This window comes from Dermacentor andersoni, chromosome 5 (genome assembly GCF_023375885.2).
Source record: "Dermacentor andersoni chromosome 5, qqDerAnde1_hic_scaffold, whole genome shotgun sequence".
Taxonomy (NCBI): Eukaryota; Metazoa; Arthropoda; class Arachnida; order Ixodida; family Ixodidae; genus Dermacentor; species Dermacentor andersoni.
Genome location: NC_092818.1, coordinates 92,344,842 through 92,363,920, shown reverse-complemented (window position 1 = coordinate 92,363,920; position 19,079 = coordinate 92,344,842). Strand labels below are relative to the sequence as shown.

At 48.1% G+C, this 19,079-nt stretch overlaps 1 protein-coding gene across 11 annotated transcripts in view; it reads left to right on the top strand.

The window, feature by feature from the left end:
• LOC140218489 (uncharacterized) overlaps positions 1–17,552 on the top strand; it is a 187,152-nt gene extending 169,600 nt beyond the window's left edge. For all 11 annotated transcript variants that reach the window (XM_072288218.1, XM_072288214.1, XM_072288219.1 and 8 more), the window contains one exon: positions 16,678–17,552. In XM_072288218.1, coding sequence (XP_072144319.1) covers positions 16,678–16,787 — 110 coding nt within the window. In that variant the 3' untranslated portion in view covers positions 16,788–17,552. The remainder of the gene's footprint in view (positions 1–16,677) is intronic.
• The last annotated feature ends 1,527 nt before the right edge of the window (positions 17,553–19,079 follow it).

The following is a 19,079-nucleotide window of genomic DNA, read 5'->3' as shown; positions in this document are numbered from 1 at the left end:
GTCAGTTCTACGATTCCTGGGTCTAAAAAACTGATTTTTGAATTTTGAAACAGCTTCTGAAAGAATATTGAGTCAACCAAGGTGATTGTTTCATTAGTAGTTCATTTGCTTTATTAAATATACCAGTGGGGATTGTCTCTGTAACTAGTATAATGCTGTCATAAGCATAGATAGCAAGCTTAGCGGAGAGGTTAATGTTAACGGCATCATTGACGTATAAGCAAAGCAATAAAATCGGCGGGGTGCATTCTTCTGGGACTACTGATGTTAAAGATCTTATACCGGACGCATAGTTGTTGGCAATAACTTTACGCTGTCGGTAATGAAGGTGAGATCGAATTCTTAAAATACAACGCCGAAGTCATATTGGCTGAAAATTTCAGTTAAAGTGCCTGATTAATAAAGTCGAATGCTTTGGAGTAGTAAACGAAGGTACCCAATGTACACAGCTCACATTCAAAGGCATCCGTTGTTATTTCCTTATGTGCCAAAAGAGCATGCTCTCTCGAGAGAGCTTTCTGAAATCCAACCTGCGAGAGCGTTATTATGACATGTTTGTTCAGAAAAGAAGTTATAGAAGTACGAATAAATTTTTCTGAACGTTTCGAAAATACTGGCAAGATTTATATAGGTCTGTAATGGGATAACACGTTCTTATCTTCATCTTTGTGTGGAACAACCTGTAACGTCTTAGGAAGAACTTCGTGAGCTAGGATAGCATCGAAAATTCGTTCAAGTGCAGGTGTAATTGTGTCAAGGACACGTTTAAGAGGACGGATTTGAAGTTCATCAACGTCGCAGCAGCGACTGGTTCTTACGGATCTAAATACAATATTTATTTCGCCTGCATACTTCGCAACCAAAAATTGCACTTTCCTTCTGCCCAGGAATTGTTTGCGCTTTTGCTCATGCACCCGATTTGTGAGGGACAGGAAATAAGCATTAAAACTATTTCCTAAGCCCGCCCCTGAAGTTATACCGGCGTCACACGTACACTTCTGATCGGGATCGTGGCTGATCCGGATCGGATTCCTGAATCGCGATCAACAATGGTAGCTGCTACAAGGTCCAAAGATTCGGATCGAGTAATTATCGTCGGCTGATCGTCTGAAAGCCTCAGAACTGCATAATCTATTAGCTACGAATTCAGATTTGCAAAATATTGTTCAATTGGGACAATAGTTCAATATTCAAGTAAAACTTGCTTCGGCTAGTTGGTTCATGCTTGAATGAGTAAAGGCAAAGCGCAACAGACCAGGACTGAAGGACACAAACGACAGGACCGGCGCCGGTCCTGTCGTTTGTGTCCTTCACTCCTGGTCTTTTGCGCCTTGCCTTTACTCGAGTAACTTCAAGTTCAATTTTACAGATTTTTAAACATTTATTATTGAGCTCGCTTCAGTTTTTTTAGCGTTTTCAGAGTACTGCGCTAGAGGGCGCAGACGTCAGCCAGCGATTGCCATCAAGGGACCTCCTGATCGCGATTCTCGGATCTCGATCGCCCAGATCCGCATCCCGCAGGATCGCGATCGTAAATGACCGTGTAGCAACAACCGATCCGGATCGGCCACGCTCGGGATCAGAAGCGTGCGTGTGACACCTGCATTATATTACCGTCTATAAACATTTCCGTTATAAAGTATTCACCTCACTTCCGCCGCACACAAGGAACCTACTCAGTTGCTTCCAGGCTAGGTGCAATCTTACGCGCATAGTTAAATAGGTTGCCTAAATATTTCTGCATTTCGCGCCCTATTAGACTGCTGACCTTATTTCTTTGTTCATTTAATGTTTAACAGCTTCCTCGCTATTAGTACTCATAAAGCGTTAGTGTAACTTACTTCTATTGTGTATTAAAAAAATTCTGGGCTCTACATGTCGAAACCATGGTCCGATTAAAAACATTGAATTCTTGGGTTTTACGTGCACAAACCACGATATGATTATGAGGCTTGCCGAAGCAGGGGACTCTACCTAATTTGGCCTAATGAGGTTCTTTACCGTGCACTGTACACGGGTGTCTTTTACATTTCGCTGTCACCAAGATTCATCCGCCGGGGCCGGCATTCGTTCCTGCTATCTCGGGCTTAGAAACACACGCCATGACCTCTAAACCACCACCGTATAGATCCACGCATTTTTGAGGCAGTTCTTCTTTATTTATGATTTCTTGCTATTACGGTAAGCTTTTAGAGCTCTGTATTAAAAAAAGGAAAAAATACATTGGGCATAGACAGGTTTGAACACATAGCAAAAGCAATCATAAGCTATTTCGGGATTTTCGATGCGATAAATATTCAACCAACTGTTCACAATTTTTGCAGAAAACATTAAGGCTCGATTGATTATTATCCCTTACGACTATATGAGCACTGTCCTTATTTGAATTTGTGTATGTATTATGTTTGGCGATCATAAATACGGGCAAGACTGATATGCGCGTTTGCTGCACCGGAAAGAGACCAGAATTATCAAGGTTTGTGAGAAAAAGTTCAATCAAAGTTGAGGAAATAAATATGAGAACACAATAACAGCGCTAGTAAGCTGCCGAGCGAAAACGCAACATACACTGACTGCGGCATGTACAAATGGCATAAATAACATTTTCGTGTGAAGCACATAAAAAAACAAACAAACACACAAAGACAGCTCTATAGGCTAAACTGCAATCTACAAACGGTGAGACAGAAGATACAGAAATGTGTTGCCTGATACTGCAGCAAGACCTCGGTGCGCCGCGAATTGCACTGTGCGATAGTGCGCGGGGGAAAAAAAGATTTCCGGTCTGTAGTTCGGGTGCGTGCATTTTTTCTTTCATCTTGCAGGGGCGGTTGTTGCGTTTTGACAAGTAAGTTGGTGATTGCAGATATTTCTTTATCGAGTACAGGTCAATTCAATAAAATATTTCTAGTGAATATGAGGCGAAAATGTTCACGACGTGTGGCGAGCTCATCGCAATTCAGGCTAGGTTTATAGTTAGCTATGCTGCTTGGCATAGAATGTTTTCTAGTCACGAAACTGCCACGCGGTTTTGAATGGCTTCGATACTACTCATTAGTGTTTGGGCATGTGGATCCCATATAGCACACGCGTATTCCAGAATAGGGCAGACGTTCGTTAAGTAGAGCAACTGCCTCACCGTAAGTGGTGCTTGCTTAAAGTTTATTTCAATAAAATTAAGATTGCGCCCTGCCCTCATTGTTATGTCACGAGCGTGTTTATTCCAGGTTAGATTTGACGAAAAAGTTGCACCCAAGCACGTGGCTTTGTTCACTTTTTCGATGATTGGTTGCTTTGGTAAAAAGAGAGTGCGAAATGGTACACGTTCGCGAGTTAAGCTGATACGCTTGCATTTGCTAATATTTATGAGAATCTTCCATTTTTGGAGCCGGCAATAAATTAAATCCAAATCGTTTTGAAATGATGACTGGGCCGAGTGATCCGCGCATTCCCTATATAAAACACAATCATCTGTGTAAAGCTTACTTTTAGATGTGATACCGGTACCTATGTCATTTATATAAATTAGAAAAAAAAGCGGACCGGGGACGGATCCCTGTGGTATTCCAGGCTTAACGGGCGACATTGGTCATTCTACGCCATTTATTATTACCTTTTGTCTACGACCAGTTAAATAGTTGCGAATACAATAAAAAATGCTGTCGGGTAAACGAAACCATGACAGTTATTTTATAGAGAAGACGATAGTGCAGTACTTTGTCGAAGGCTTTTTGGAAGTCAAGTAGCAAACATTGGATCTGTAAGCCGTTGTCGAATAAGATAAAGAGGTCGCGGGAAAATTTGGTTAGCTCAGTTACATAGGAATGTCCAGAGCGAAAACCACGCTGAAAAGTAATTAAAAGTTTATTATTCTGAAGGTGAAAAAATATTAGTGTATAGAACACGTTCAAGCGTCTTGCAACAAATACTAGTTAGGGATATTGGCCTGTAGTCAAAGACCTCTTCCCGTAGCCTTTATTTGTTAATGGGAACAATGTTACCAGTTTTTCTGTCTTGAGGCAGCTCAGAGTTATTCAAAGATTTCATGAATAGTAATGTTAAGTATTTAGAAGGACACCACGGCAAGATTTGAGGATATAGTTTGGAATACCGTCAGAGCCAGGCGCAGAGTTTGTTTTTAGTTTTGTGAGGAGGCTCATAATGCCGTCGTCTTCTATAGTAACGCTGGGAATGGGATTGAACTCGATTAAGCTACTCAGGCAGTGGGGCATGGCTGAGCGTAGAGCTGGAAAAAACGGAAACAAAATAATCGCCGAAGGAGTTCGCTTTTTCACCATCGCCACTTATAGTTACGTTCTCAAGCGTTAAGGGTGGAATCGCAACTTCATCTCTGCCCTTTTTTTTGTACCAGTTTCCATAACTGTTTGTGGCTCTCTTTGAGAAGTGACCCTTAGGTTTAAAAGAAGCTGTTCTACACCATTGTAATTTTCGAGCTAATTAGACTACCCAACTGCTTTAGATTGTCAAGGATCCGTGTTGTCCGACTGTCTTTAGGACGCTGGTATAAGCGCTTTCTTCTGTTTATAAGTATTTTAATTTCTTTGGTAAACCAACATTTATGGCGCCTTTGTTTATGGAAAAGAACCTTGGATGGAACGTGCAAGCCAGTAAGCGCTAAGATCTGCGTCAATAGCATCCACACTGCTCAGATACACTAGCCGTAAGGCTGTAAGCGTCAAGAAACTGTCAAAATGTCGTTCAAGTGCATACCTTATTTCTGAATTATCCCCTTCTTTTAAAGAATAAATCTTTCTAGGCCTTGTAACTGCTAAATGCGGTCTTGGACTTGACAATAATGCGGCGACGCAATCGTGGTCACCTATACCGGGTGCGATATGAATTGAGTAAAGAAGCAGACTGAGGGAGTTTGTGAGCAAAGGACCAAATGTGGAAACAGTGTTTCCGTGACAATGAGTAGGTAAATCAACAAATTTAAAAATACCGTAAGAAGCAATGAAATCGAAAAGTGCATTGCACGATGATGTCTGCGAGGAAAGCACGGGCAACTTATTTGACTACAGCACTTCAGGTAAATTAAAATCACCGCCTATTGTGACATAATCACTTGGTATCTTCAATAAAATGTCAGAACGCACATGAAGAGTCGAAGAACTGTTATCATGGGGCGGGCGATAATATGACCGAATCATGTAATTCTCATTTCCAAGGGCTATTTTATACCAGATGACTTCACATCTCGTATCATCAAAATCAACCAAAGAGCTAGTAATAACTTCTTTTACAAGTCAGAACGCGTCTCTTCCGTGCGTATTGAGGATAGTGCGTTGCTGAGGATAGTTTAGTCCAACGAATATTCCGACCCGATTACGATATCGAAATCCAGGGAGGGCAAAAGGGCTTCAAGTGCGTCGCTTTTATTTTCACTCCATGGCAGTTAATATGTGTTGGTTTAATATCATCAGAACATACGTTTCATGCCGTGGCGGAGGTTGACTATGATGGACGGATGGGAAAACTTTATGGAGGTCCATCGGAACGTGCACTAGCACGCAGCGGGCCGCTCCCACATCGGCACAGAAAGACCTAGCCTCTCCGCCAGGTCGCGGACCCGTGGGACTGCCCATAGTTGGGCTTGAAAATCGCGACTGCGTAGGGCAGCCTGACACTTGGACAACGTAACGTCTTAGTCGCCCCGTAACGCGAGGCACCGCCCGGAGGATGTGGTCAAAGTTGGCAGTCTGAGAAAAGCATGCAAGTGTTTGACGCTTGAATTTCAGGATAGATCCGGTGTAAGAGGGCAGGGCTAGAGTGTGCCCCGACTTGCAAGAGTCTGAGTATCAATATCTGAGGTCTGTTCAATTTACTGTCGGTGGTGGATACTTCCGCCTCCCCAGATAAAAGTACTTTGTGAGTTTGTTGTACGAGGCAGGAGGATCCCTGTTGTCCGGAACCTCAGTGCCGCGCCACTCGATAGCTACGCGGTTGACGACTCCACGCACAGCTCTGTAGACCGACTCACTGAGGTTGGACGAGGCGCCCTTGATCTTTCCCATGTGAGCGTGGAACCAAAAGATCGTGTGTTGCTTGATTTCCTTGTCCCATAGGATCTGCAAGACCAGTTTCGAGACGGTGCCCTTGGCGAATGCTCAGACCGCCGATCTCGAGTCGCTATATATCGTCGTTCTCCCGTCCTCCAGCAGGGCCAACGCTATTGCAGCCATTTCCGCTACCTGGGCCGCCGTCGTCCGCGCCGTCGAGGAGTCTGTGATTTTTCCGTCTTGTTCGACCCTGGCTGTAGAGAACGCTTTCCGTCAGGGTACCGGGTTGCATCGTCGACACAGCAACTCCGGGCGCGTGCGCCGGCCTCTTCCAGGAGGGCTTTCGCCATAGCCCTTCGTCTGTCCACGTTGTACTCGGGGTGGACATTCCGAGGAAGGGCGCAACGGTAATGCGCTCTATCTGTTCTCGAGGTATGCTGAATACACTGGTCTCAATCTCCGTTGGGGAAACTCCAATCTTCCTCAAGATGTTTCTTCTGGCACTGGTGGTAAACAGTCTGGTAAACAGCGCCCTCTCCTGTAACTCCGCTATCTCTAGGTGAAGCAGTCGCTCCGACCTCGTGTACATGAGAAGCCAGAGGGTTCTCTTGACCGCCCCTCTGATCAACGCGTTAAGCTTGTCCCGTTCCGACCTCTGCCAGTTGTGCACAGTGACACATCCCGAAGGCATGAAACAACCGGACGAGGTTGTCTCCGCTGAATCCTTGGTGCCGGTTGGTAGCCCTTCTTATCAACCTGATGGTATTGTTCGTTTTCTTGGTGAGCTTCAGTACCGTCTGGTTATTGGAACCGTTCGATTCGATCATCATACCCATAAACCGGAGAGAGTCCATCCTGGGGATGAGACAGCCCTCACTTCTCCTTAGAATAATGCCGATGTCTTCTACAGACCTCCAACCTTTCGGTTTGGGGCCCCTGCGCTTGGGCCTGTATAGTAATAGCTCTGATTTCCGCGGCGAGCGTCGGAGGAGGGTTGGTCTCAGGTAGTCTTCTGTGACCTCGATGGCTTCTTAAATCGCAGCCTCTAAGCGTCCGTCGCTGCCATCGTCTGTATACATCGTGTGGTGAATGCCGTCGACCTCGGAGAGTTTCCTCGATAGACCGATCATGGCGAGGCTAAAGAGGGTCGGGGATATCACTGACCCCTGTGGAGTTCCTGTAGTACCAAGCCTAACCGAGTTTGACGCGAGGTCTTCCACTTGAAGGATGGCTTCTCTGTCCGCCAGGAAAGATCTAGTGAAGTCATGAAAGTGTTTGCCAAAACGAAGGCTCGAGATCGTTCCCAAGACAAAGGAATGGAGGATGTTGTCGAAGAGCTTCTCCAAGTCCAGGCCATATATGGCTCGCGTGTCTCTCGTGTTGCGATCGATGACCTGATCCTTGCTAAGCCTCGTGGTGTCTTGTGTCGGAAGACCAGCTCTGAAGCCTATCATGTTGTGGGGATAGACGTCCTTGTCTTCCAAGTACCGGGAGACCCTGTTGTGGATTGCGTGCTCAGCCACCTTACCTACACACGAAGTGAGCGAAATGGGCCTGAGATAGAGGAGAGTGGGCGGCTTGCCGTGCTTGGGAATGAGTAGGGCGGTGGCCCTCTTCCACATTCCTGGAACTTGGCCTCTGCTCTATGCCTGGTTGACGATCTCGGTCAGGTACTCTATTGATTTGTCGTCCAGGTTCCTCAGGGCCTTGTTCGTGATCTTGTCCAGACTGGGGGTCGATCTGCCGTTTAGGTCCTGTAGTGCCTGTCCGACTTCTCCAACCCCAATCTCCACGTCCATCCCCTGTTTCTCGGAGCCCCCGTAACCCTTGAGGGGTTAGTCGCCGGGCCGGAAACCACCAGTAGGTACTTGTTAGCCAGCTTCCTTAGGACTTCGTCGTCTGAGGATTCCTGTCTGGCTGCGTGCAAAATGCGTGCCACCGCGCTTCGTTGGTTCGACTTGGTATTTGTCTCGTCCAGCAAGTGCTTGAGGAGGTTCCAGGACCCCCCTTTGCGCATCTGTCCGTATATCGAATTGCAGACATCGTCCCACTGCTGTCTGGAGAGGACCTTGCAATGCTCCTCCATTTTCTTGTTGACTTCGCCAATCTTCTTTCGGAACCTTCTGTTGAAACGCTGGCCCTTCCACCTGGATCGCAGGGACTGCTTGGCCTCGAGCAGATGGGCGAGCCTGCTATCCATCTTCACGACCGGGAGATCCGTGCTAACTTCCTTGGTGGCGGCGGCGATGTATCTTCCCGTCTGTCCGGTCCAGCGTTCGAGATCGGGCTTCACTTCCACGTCTTCCGCATATTCCTCCCTGATCTTGCGAAACGTGTCCCACTCGGTGGCCCTGAACTTGCGCACTCTGCTCTACCCGCAGGGCCGTGGCCAGGGTGTAGTGGTCACTGCCCAGGTCCATACTGAGGTTGACCCACTTAGCTTCCGCCGCTCCTTTGAGGAAGGTGAGGGCTGGAGTTCTGGACTGGAGGTCTGGACTCGACATCCCCTGAGAGCATTAAAGTAGTTGCGCCAAAACAATATTGGACACTGCTCTCGTACAGAAATATACAGACCGATATAGCCACCTTTGAATGTCATACGGGCACGACACCGTACTCAAACACCGGTCTGGAGTTCTAGTGCAGGAGTAGTTTAAATCACTAACCTTGACGAAGCCTGGTCGTCGTGTCGCATGGTGTGCCGAATGGCGTCATTTATCCTACATGCGAAAAGAAGAAAACGTGCAACAGAAGGTCCCCGAACTTATGTATTATGACATAGTGCTACCACAGGACAATTCAAGATATTTCTGAATTGTTGCAAGATATTTGTGAACACTTGTGAATATCTGTGGTAACACAGCGACAAATCTCTAGGCTTTAGGTTTATCGCACAGAAATCGGGAATTATCACCATTAATTAAAAAAACACGAGTAATTACGTGGTGTCAGTTCAACAGCAAGTCATACCCATAGCCAAGAACTCTAAATACCTCGGCGCATACATAAACGAAGAAAAGACTTCCTTAACCATGCACGAAGATAATCTGAAAATAAAGGGGAAGCGTAATGCAGCAATAGAGAGAGAGAAGGGATGAAGCAAAGAGCAGGGAGGTTAACCAGACTGAATCCAGTTTGCTACCCTACACTTGGGGAGGGCGAGGGCGAGTGAAAGGATATACTTCAATTTGCCAGTAGCCACTTTTCAGATCGATAGAGGAGAAATACTTGGCGCGCCCCAGTTTATCCAGAGAATCGTCGACACGAGGCAACGGGTACACGTCTTTCTTTGTGACGTTGTTTAGTTTCCGGTAGTCAACACAAAATCGAAGCGTGCCATCTTTCTTTTTACCAAGAACGACTGGCGATGACCAGGGACTGCATGAAGGCTGTATTACGCCGTCTTGAAGCAATTCCTTCACCTGCGTTTGATTCGCATGTCGTTCGGTCGGGGAAACACGATAAGGCTGTTGCCGTATGAGGGGCACGTCGTCATAGGTGATGATACGGTGTTTCGTAATCGGCGTTTGACGTATCTTCGACGACCGTGCAAAGCAAGAGTGGAACTCGAGCAACAGCTCGCGTAGGGGTTGTTTGTTCTCTTCAGGAAGCGTTGGACTAATGTCGACGTTGCGTGTAGGTGCTTCAGCATTGTCGATTGCCTCGGAAACAAAACACTCAGTGACATCGGCGATCGGGTCGGCGTAGGCGATGACAGTACCGGGGAAAAGGTGCCGGTGACAAGAACCTCACAGTGACCATCATGGAGATCAATAAGGCTTCTTGCTACGCAAACACCTTGAGTAAGCAGGAGAGAGCGTTTGCTTTCTGCGACCGCTTCACCGTGTAGGAGTCTGTCACATGCCACCTGAACCCCGACACTTGCACGTGGTGGCAACGTGACAGCGTCGTCGATGACATGAAGAGATGCTCGAGGGTGGATGGTGTTGGTCGTCGCTGCGGCGCTCTTTGTCTAGAAAGTGATGAGGCGTTGTCGAATGCCGATAATAGCTCCGTGCTCCCTGAGAACGTCCATGCCGATGATTAGGTCTCGAGAACACTGAGGGAGAATGCTCAAGCTGGCAACAAACGTAGAGCCGCGAATCTGTATTCGTGCCGTGCACATGCCGAGTGGTGTGACGATGTGCCCGCCAGCTGTACGAACTGGCGTTTGTTTCCAAGGCGTCGTCACTTTCTTCAGAAGGGTGGCCAGTTTTTCGCTGATTATAGAATAATCCGCTCCAGTGTCCACTAAAGCAGTCAATTCACGACCGTCGAGCAGTACAGGAATGTCCAAGGAAATTCTTCTGTAATCAGTAGGTACTGTCGTCGTCGATGTATCGTCGGTCCGCGTACGCGTCAGTGGGGGTCCTTCAGCACGTCCAGACTGAGCGGCCTCGCCCCCGAAGGCCGCTGTGGTTAGTTTTCCCGGCGCGGGCTGGGTGACCGACCCCGCACCACGCTCTAATACGTACGGCGAGTCGGAGAAAACCGCCGCGGCGAAGGGGAGCGTGACTGGTGTCGAGCTGATGGGGATCCGCACTGCTGGGCAACGTATTGTTCAATTTCAGGAGGACGCTGGCCGAACCTAGGTCGCGGCGAATTTGCTGAAAATCCGCGTAGTCCGAGCTCTCAATAGGAGCACTGTCGGTAGACGTGATCTTCAACTTCCTCATGTATGGCGCCGTGGAAGAGATTCGGCGTTCGCGGATTGAGTAGCGTACAATGAATCGGCGTTGTGCCTTCCATACCAGTTGGGATGGTCGGAGCTGCCATTTTCTCTGGCAGGAGTCCAAACTCATGGGCTTGTCCACGGATCCTTCTGCTGGCGCGGTGTATAGGCGTAACCATCGGTACGGGGCTGGAGCTCCTGCTGCTTGGAGGGCTTTGGTGCATAGATTAGATTACCATGCACCTCCACCAGTTTGTCACGCGCTAAGGCAAAAATAAGCAACAGTACGAGCAGCCAGACACGAAAAAAATTGGAGGACGCTTAAGCTTTGCCTTCAAGAGTGCAACGCGATAGCGTTATCGCACCCCGTTCGCACCGCCTACTCAAACGATCTACGCGAGCCAAACGTCGCGATCGGAACGCGACGGGCCGGGCCGCGACGCGCCATGAAGGCGAACGTGATCATGGCGCGAGTGGCGCGCCACGTGTCGGGGCAGCGCCGTACATTGCGAGGAGGGGGTCTTCTGTGTTTGCCGCAAGATGGCTCTGCGTGTGCGCAGAGCGCAGTAGAAATGCAGCGGAAACGTATTTCGCTACTCGTGAAACTGCGACTTCTGTAATTTACATGGTCATAATTACCGATATACACCGCAGTATAACTTTCTACGGCACGTTTCCAAGGCAACACCGCATTCACTTGAGGCGATTTTGTCCAGTTTCGAACGATCGAACTCGTGGCTGAGTAGTAGCGTCTTGGTCTCGCACTCCGGAGACCCTGGTTCGATTCCCACCAATCGATCTTGCAAGATGGTTTTTATTTATGAAGTGCCTTCTGAGATTTATCGCTCACGGCCAACGCCGCTGACGCCGACGACACCGGCTTTTCTCCGACACGAGCTCCTTAACGCTGTCGCGTTAAAATGCCAGACACTAAGCGACAGTTCTCCAGCTGGCGCGGGATCTTTGACTTCGTCGTCTTCTTCGCCGTTTTCCTGGGCGCGCAATGCTGACTGTTCGCTGGCTCAAAACACCAGGTGGCAATATCGACGAGGGTTGATCCAGAAATAAGGTTCCCAAAGAGTTCCAACCACACGGGAAGGTGCGAGGCAAAATCCCGCAACACTGCTGCGCGCGGCTGTTCCCCCACTCTCGATTCCCCCGTCGGCGCATCGCTGCGCTCATTCTTGGCTCAGCAGCCGTCCGATATGGAGGTTCCCTATGTTGATTCCGCCAAGTGCGAGATTCGTTCCGTAATTCGCTTTTCGCACGCCAAAGGGACTCCACTCGTGGATATTCATCGCCAGTTACAGAGGTGTACGGCGACAAGTGTATGTCCGTTCAACATGTCCGAGGGTGGTGCAGGGAGTTTAGTGCCGGTCGAAAGGAAGTCCACGATGAAGAACGGAGTGGAAGACCATCTATTTCGGAGGCGGTTATCGAGATGGTCCAACGCGAAGTGCTTCAAAACAGGAGGATCACCGTCCGTGAACTTGTTGCTCTTATTTCTGGGATACTTACGGTACAGTGGAAAGAGCTTTGACTGAAAAATTGGGGTATCACAAGTGTTGTGCTCGATGGGTACCGCAGCTATCGACATCAGACCACAAGGAGAAACGCCTACACTGTGCTCGCCAGTTTCTTCAAAAATTCCAGGAAAATAAGAAAGGATTGTTCAACTTCATTGTTACGGGAGACGAAACGTAGGTGCTTCAATTGACTCCCGAAACGAAAAAAAAATCCAAACAGTTGCGTCACCCAGAGTCACCAGTCGGAAAAGTCATGGCCAGTGTTTTGGGGGATCCTAAGTGTATACTGCTGACCAATTTCATGGAACGTGGCACAACAATAAACTCAGACAGTTATTGTGCAACACTAAGAAAACTCAGGCGAGCTATCCAGAACCGCCGGCGAGGACGACTCACGTCTCCCGTCAAACCCAGGAGCTTTTGACAAACTTTGGGTGGACTGTCATGCCCCACCCACCGTACAGTCCCGCGCCTAGTGATTATCAATTGTTCCCCAAAAAGGAACATTTGAGTGGCCAACGCTTCCGGAGCGACGATGAAGTCAAAGAAGAGGTGAAACGCTTCCTCATCACGTTGGCGGCGGAGTTCTACGACATTGGGTTACAGAGATTGGAGCACCGGCTACAAAAATGCATAGAAAAATATGACGATTATGTAGAAAAATAGAGCGAAGTTTCATCTTTCCAATGATGCAAATTTCTATGGGAATAAACAATGTTGTATATTTCTAAAATTTATGGGACCCTATTTCTGGATCAACACTCGTATAAACATTGATGTCGCATGCTGAGACCATGCGCTATATAGAGCAACAATAACTGTAATCCAGCGCCTATCACTGCTTCGGACGCTTGCGCAGTTCGTAGACGGTCGCTTTGCTGGACAAGTGTAATTCACACTGTAAGGTATACTGTTGTTACTAACCAAAACTATTTAATTCACGAGTGGAAACCATGTCCACTGATCCATGTAGTCAGGCAATGTGATGTATACAGCGAACAGGTTGAACATTTTTCAGAGTATAACACCACAACTTCTACCGCAGCAGAACTGTTCCCACGCATTTACGATCTTCGCGTATGTTTCATTTCTCCTAAACCGCAGCTTAGGAATAAAGGAGAATACTGATATAAGATCATATTGTGACTGGAACTTTCAGAAATACACAATTGATCTCCGAGGATGATTATAGGCTCAAACACGCGTACGCACATCGCGCTGCGTGCTCCGTCCGCGTCAACGCCAGCAGAATGTCCTGCCATGCCGACTTAAACCGCTTCAGTACGTCTTACAGCACCATCTTACACGTAGAAGACGCCACATCACACTAAACAGACCGCACGAGCGCGATAACAAACACCAAAAAAACCAGCGCCGAGCGTATACCTGACATACTCGCCCAGGCCAGCATGCCGGCAGGCCATAGATGGAGCCACTGCGTACGCAATATGGTGGCGCCCATGAAAAAACGGTCTATATCGCATTTCGCAAGCACTAAGCTAGGTGCAGCATGTCTACAGTCGGGCATTCAAGTCTGTTGCCTTCAGGTACTGAAGAAGCGCTCGAATGGTTTTTGTGTGCTGATGAACTCTGTGGCTAGGCTCCCGAGACCTTTGCTTCTGCAAATGGCATATCGTCCAGTCTATTCAAGGCACACTGTAGAGCCTGACGTTGATTATCGAAGCGAGAACAGTGGCGCAGAAAATGATTGATGACTTCTTCATACTTGCACTTAGCGCACATCGATGAGTCCGCCATTCCAATACGACAGATTTGGAAGTTAGTGAATGCTACTCCTACCCACAGCCGATAAGCAGTGTTGCGTCACGTCGTGAAAGGTTTGATGGTAATTTCGGTTCTGCGGTGTGTCAGTAACTCAACGTGGTAGTACGCGCGTGATTTCGAAGCTCTCTTGCAGCGTCTACACTCGCTGAAGGTATAAGGAGTGTCGGTGGTCCATCCTGGGCACGTCGGCCAGCATCATCGGCGAGGTGATTACCAACGATGCCACAATGTTCCAGCAGCCACTGAAAGAGTATATCATGTCCTCGTTCAGTAGCGCAATGGCAAATTTTGCTGATTTGGGACACCAGCTGGTCATAATTACCACGGCGTAAACCTCGCAAGCTTTCGAGGGCTCTTTTCAAGTCACAAAGTATTGCCAATTTGCTAGTCGGTTCTTTTTCAATGTATTCCACAGCAACGGCCAGTTCGGAACCTGTAGATGTTGTTAGGTGTAAAGTCTTAAACTTGATAACGACCGATTGAGATGTTATAACAATGGCGGCCGTCGAACTTTCCGAGGCCGAACCGTCCATGTAAAGATAGATTTGGTTAGCGTACGAACAATGCAAGTGTTCCAGTGTGATCTGCTTGAGACCCGCGGTGGCCAGGCTAGCCTCCTTCACAAATCCTGCAACAGCAAGGTGCACAGGAGGCTGTTTCAAGCACCACAGTGGAGATGGGGCTCTTTTTGCGGGCGAATATCTCAATGACAAAGAGTGTTGGTTAGCCGCAATTGATCTGGAGAACGCTGCCTTGGGTCCTTCTTGTTTTTTTTTTGTTTGTTTTCTTTCGCAAGCGAGCGAGGTGGTAGGCCAACATGTACCTGTGAAAATAATGGAATTGGTGGATAAATGTCTCGGTGGATTCAGAACTATCCATTCAAAATCTCCTTTTTTGTGAAAATTATGGATAGCCGAACCGCTGGCCATTACACTTGCCGTGGCGTCCCACACGGCGGGGTTCTTAGCCCCACTTTGCTTAACCTTGCGATCATTGAACTTACCCAAGTTCTACAACATACAGTCAACCTTTCCATATATGGTGACGATATATACATATGGGCCTCGGCAGTTACACGTCCCCAGGTTCGTGCACGGCTCCAAAAAGCAGTGACCCTGACATCGTCGTACCTGCGTGCTGAAGGTCTTAGCATTTAGAGGGAGAAGTCCGCCTTAGTCGCTTTTACTCACAAGCCCTGGCACCCCATTTCTATTGAACACCAAACAATTTGATACGAAAATCTCACCGATTCCTAGGCGTTATTATCGACAGAGACCTTTCATGGAGCCCCCACATCTCATACTTGAAGAAGAGGCTTACCCCTATCGCCCATATACTAAAGTTTCTTGCCGGTAAAACGTGGGGTACATCTTTGGCATCTATGCTTCAAATATATAAGACGCTCTTCCTAGGATGCATGCGATATAGCGCACCAGTGCTGCCCAATGCTAACAAAAATAACATCTCTGTCCTACAGAGCATTTCGGAACCAGCTCTTAGAATATGTCTGAATAATCTCTTAGAATAATCTGTATGATGCAGTTCAATCGCAGCAACAATTACCACCGCGAGAGAACAACAGATAACGACTTATAGAGCTGCTCAATGCAGCAATAATGAAACATAGAGCTCCTTGAGGCCGCAATAAATATGAGGTTGCGCGTGGAATCTGCAAAGGAGTAATGGTACCAGCATGAACTTTCGCAAATGCCATTCTGTGCTTAAAATCAGATACATTGTCGGGGCTGGAACCTAACTAAAGATCGGTTGGCCGGTTGGCTTTGGGCGCCCATGGTAAAACCACAAATGAGGTTGTGCAGGGTGACATGGGCTTGGCCTCTTTCGAAGTCAGAGCAGTGCAAAGCAAAATCAGTTTTGAAGAAAGGCTCAGGAATATGAATCAAAATAAATAGATGGCTAAAGTGCTGAACTATCTCTACCTGAAACGCGTGGACACTGACGGAGGAACAAGTCAAGAAAGTTGGCAACCACGTACACCGTAATTAAAAGTGTTAAGAGACATCAAGGAGTCACCAGAAAGAGAAATCGGCGGCGGCGGCGCACTCGATAAAACTGTCTATAGCTGAGCGGTCTTTCTTAGGCTAATGAAATGCATGGGCGACCGGTCAAGCCAGTAAGAATTCAGAGATGGCTGTCCGTCTGGTACCTGCATGGCTTTTTAAGAAAGCATTATAGCAGAGGGGATCATAATTTAGCCATCTACAGCGTTAAAAAATGCTTCATTTCATTATAAACAAACAACTTGCGCAAGAGAGATTGAATTTTGAATTGTATAACCAAAAAAAACCTTTTAAATAAGGGTAACTCGTGAAAGGAGTTTCGTTAATTCTCAGGGTGTGGTTCTTCTTGACACTTGATGTGTCGCCCTAATCTACATTTCACTACTGATTCCTGTCTTACAGGGATAAATATAGTAAGAAAAACTCCACATCACAATACGTCGATTCTCCCGTGAACGCGAGAATTCAAAAGCTTCAGTAAAACAGCGGAATCGCGTCAAAATGAAGCTGGACGTCCACGTATAGACGCGAGCACCATTAGAAAAAATTTTATCTGGTTGTTTCGTGACAGTAGTTTGTGCAGTGAAACCTTGCGGCCTTTCCTCGTTTATTCATGAAAATTCGCTGTCTTTCTTTATATTTTTTCGACGCAGGAGCTGCGAATCGCACGTGGAAAAAGTTTACTGGAAGCCCGACGGAAGGCTCAAGCGGTCCGGAGAATTTATCACAGGACTTCAATGACGCTCCTTGCTCAGCAAATTAGATGGGCTGCAGAGTAGCTCAGCAGTGACTTCCTCTTCTGCACTTGTCGAATTATTATTCGTGTGAAGTTCTGCATAGTTACAGCTCATTGTTTCTACGTGGGTTGCGAATCATGGATTAAATGGAGATCCCAGAATCAAAAGGCTGAAAAGACACCTAACGACTGCCAAGTCTTCTAAAACGACTGCTAAAAGACGCTAAGCGACTGCTGCAATACGCGATACCACAAAAAAAAATATTTGTAGACTCAATGAACGCATATAATTAATGTGAATAACTGAAGAAGAGCACCACAGCTGGAGTCGGGCGGCGGCAGCAGCTCGCACAGCCGCAAACGCTCGAGAAGCGGAGCCTTGATCCGCGTCTGCTACGGCGGCGCGCGCTGGATGCATTGTGGAGAAGCGTCCCTGTGTCAGGGGCGGTGCACCGATTTCATTGTTACTGCGGGAACTGAACCGATACTCTTTACTAAGCGTTGTGCGACGCCAACCTACGAGCCTTCATTGGCGATAATGGAATTCTACAAACTTCTTTTGACAGCATGCTTTGTCTGTTCTTTCAAAATGTCGGGGTACTGAGTGCGTGCACGTATATTTCTTCACTGTGTGTGCTACCGTAATACGCAGCGACAAGAAAGGCACGAAAATGTGCGCGCAACGTGCTCAGTCTTTATTTAACACGAAAGGAAAACAGAGCACTCAACAATAAGAACTATGGGTGTCAAACACGACGAAATAAACGGATACGAATAAAGGAATGTTTTAGGTTAAGACAGCGAGCTGGAAGTGATTCTTCTCGACAATATTTCATTACACTAGACAGACCCTGCCTTCCGGCACGGAAGTGCGCGCGTCACGCTCCGAACTTCACTAGTATCTCGTTACGCCCCCAGCAGCAGCTAGTGATGACAGCGCCCACTCTGGAGGGCAGTGGGGTGTATAGTGACTTGGTCAGCAATGTGTTCATTCGCAGCACGTCCCACTTGCTCACGATGGTAGACCAAAGCCTATCATCGGACAACCCACGGAGAGGATGGTGCGCCAGCGCGATACTTGCAATGAGCCCTAGACGTCTTCAACGATGTTGAGGTCCGGCGACTGGTGCGGCCACTCCGGGACACCGACGCCGCCCTCTTCGAGCACTTCTTGTACAACACGGACAGTGCGGATCGGCGACCTATCGTGTTGGAATATATAGTCGCCTTTCGCGGTAACGCGCCGTCGAGAACGCGTACGGAATCAGTACAACGTCTATGATTGCCCCGTACCTTTAGGGGATGAACTTGCCTTCGAGGCGAATCGGTGGGCGTCGCACAGCGTTTAGTAAAGAACGTCGGCTCAGTTCCCGCAGTAACGATGAAATCGGGGGACTTCGCACGCTTCCCGCCAATGCGGCCAGCGCGCGCCGCCCTAGCGGACGATGCGGTTCAAGACTTCGCTCCACGAGCGTCTGAGCCTGCGCGAGCTGCTGCCGCCGCCGGAATCAACCGCTCGCCACATCGCGATGCAATTCGCTCCGAGTCTTCCCCTAAGTGTGAAACAGCTTGCACTGTACATGAGCGCCGACTCGCCTATCTTGCAATGCATTTGGCGCGGCCAACTAACATTCCAGCGATAAGAGGCGCCCAGCCACTATGCCGCCGTGCTCTCTGCCTCCGCTCAGCTCATTTCTTCGTCGTCGGTTACCCAGGTACTCTCCTCCCTTTGTTCCTTCCCTAGTTGTGTGCGCCAAATATTCGCGCCGTGCGACGGTCAAGTCGCGAGACGAACGTCTCCAGGGCATCCTTCGACTAGCAAAACATTAAGGGACTGGATGGCGTGATTTCAGCTCTTGTCGCCGCTTCAGCGGCATAGAGTAACATAGTAAACGACAAGAGTTGACACTCGAGCCGCTTCGCGGCCGAGCTATGGAGCTTCGCCGATTCCGTTAGGCGGCAGAGCACACCAAGAAAAATGTGACTGTGGCTGCGGCTGTGGCCAGCAGCTTGACAGGCGGCACGACCCGCCACCGGGCTCTCTCTGTAAAATGCTCCCGAAGGATCGCTGTTGGGTTCTTGCGCCAGCGTCTGACATTACTGCTGCGTCGCCGTTTCATGGTAAGGCCAGAGGAAGTTCTTTTGCACGTTGCTCAAGAGTTATTCTCTTCGTATTTCGTTATATCACTGTTAGCCGCATTAACGAGTGACGGTGGCCTTGAAGCCATAAACAGCTGCTGCGCACTTGCTACGCTGACTTTCAAGAGAACAGACTGGTAGGCTACGTGTTACTGCATAACTTGAGGCAAAGCGGAAAAA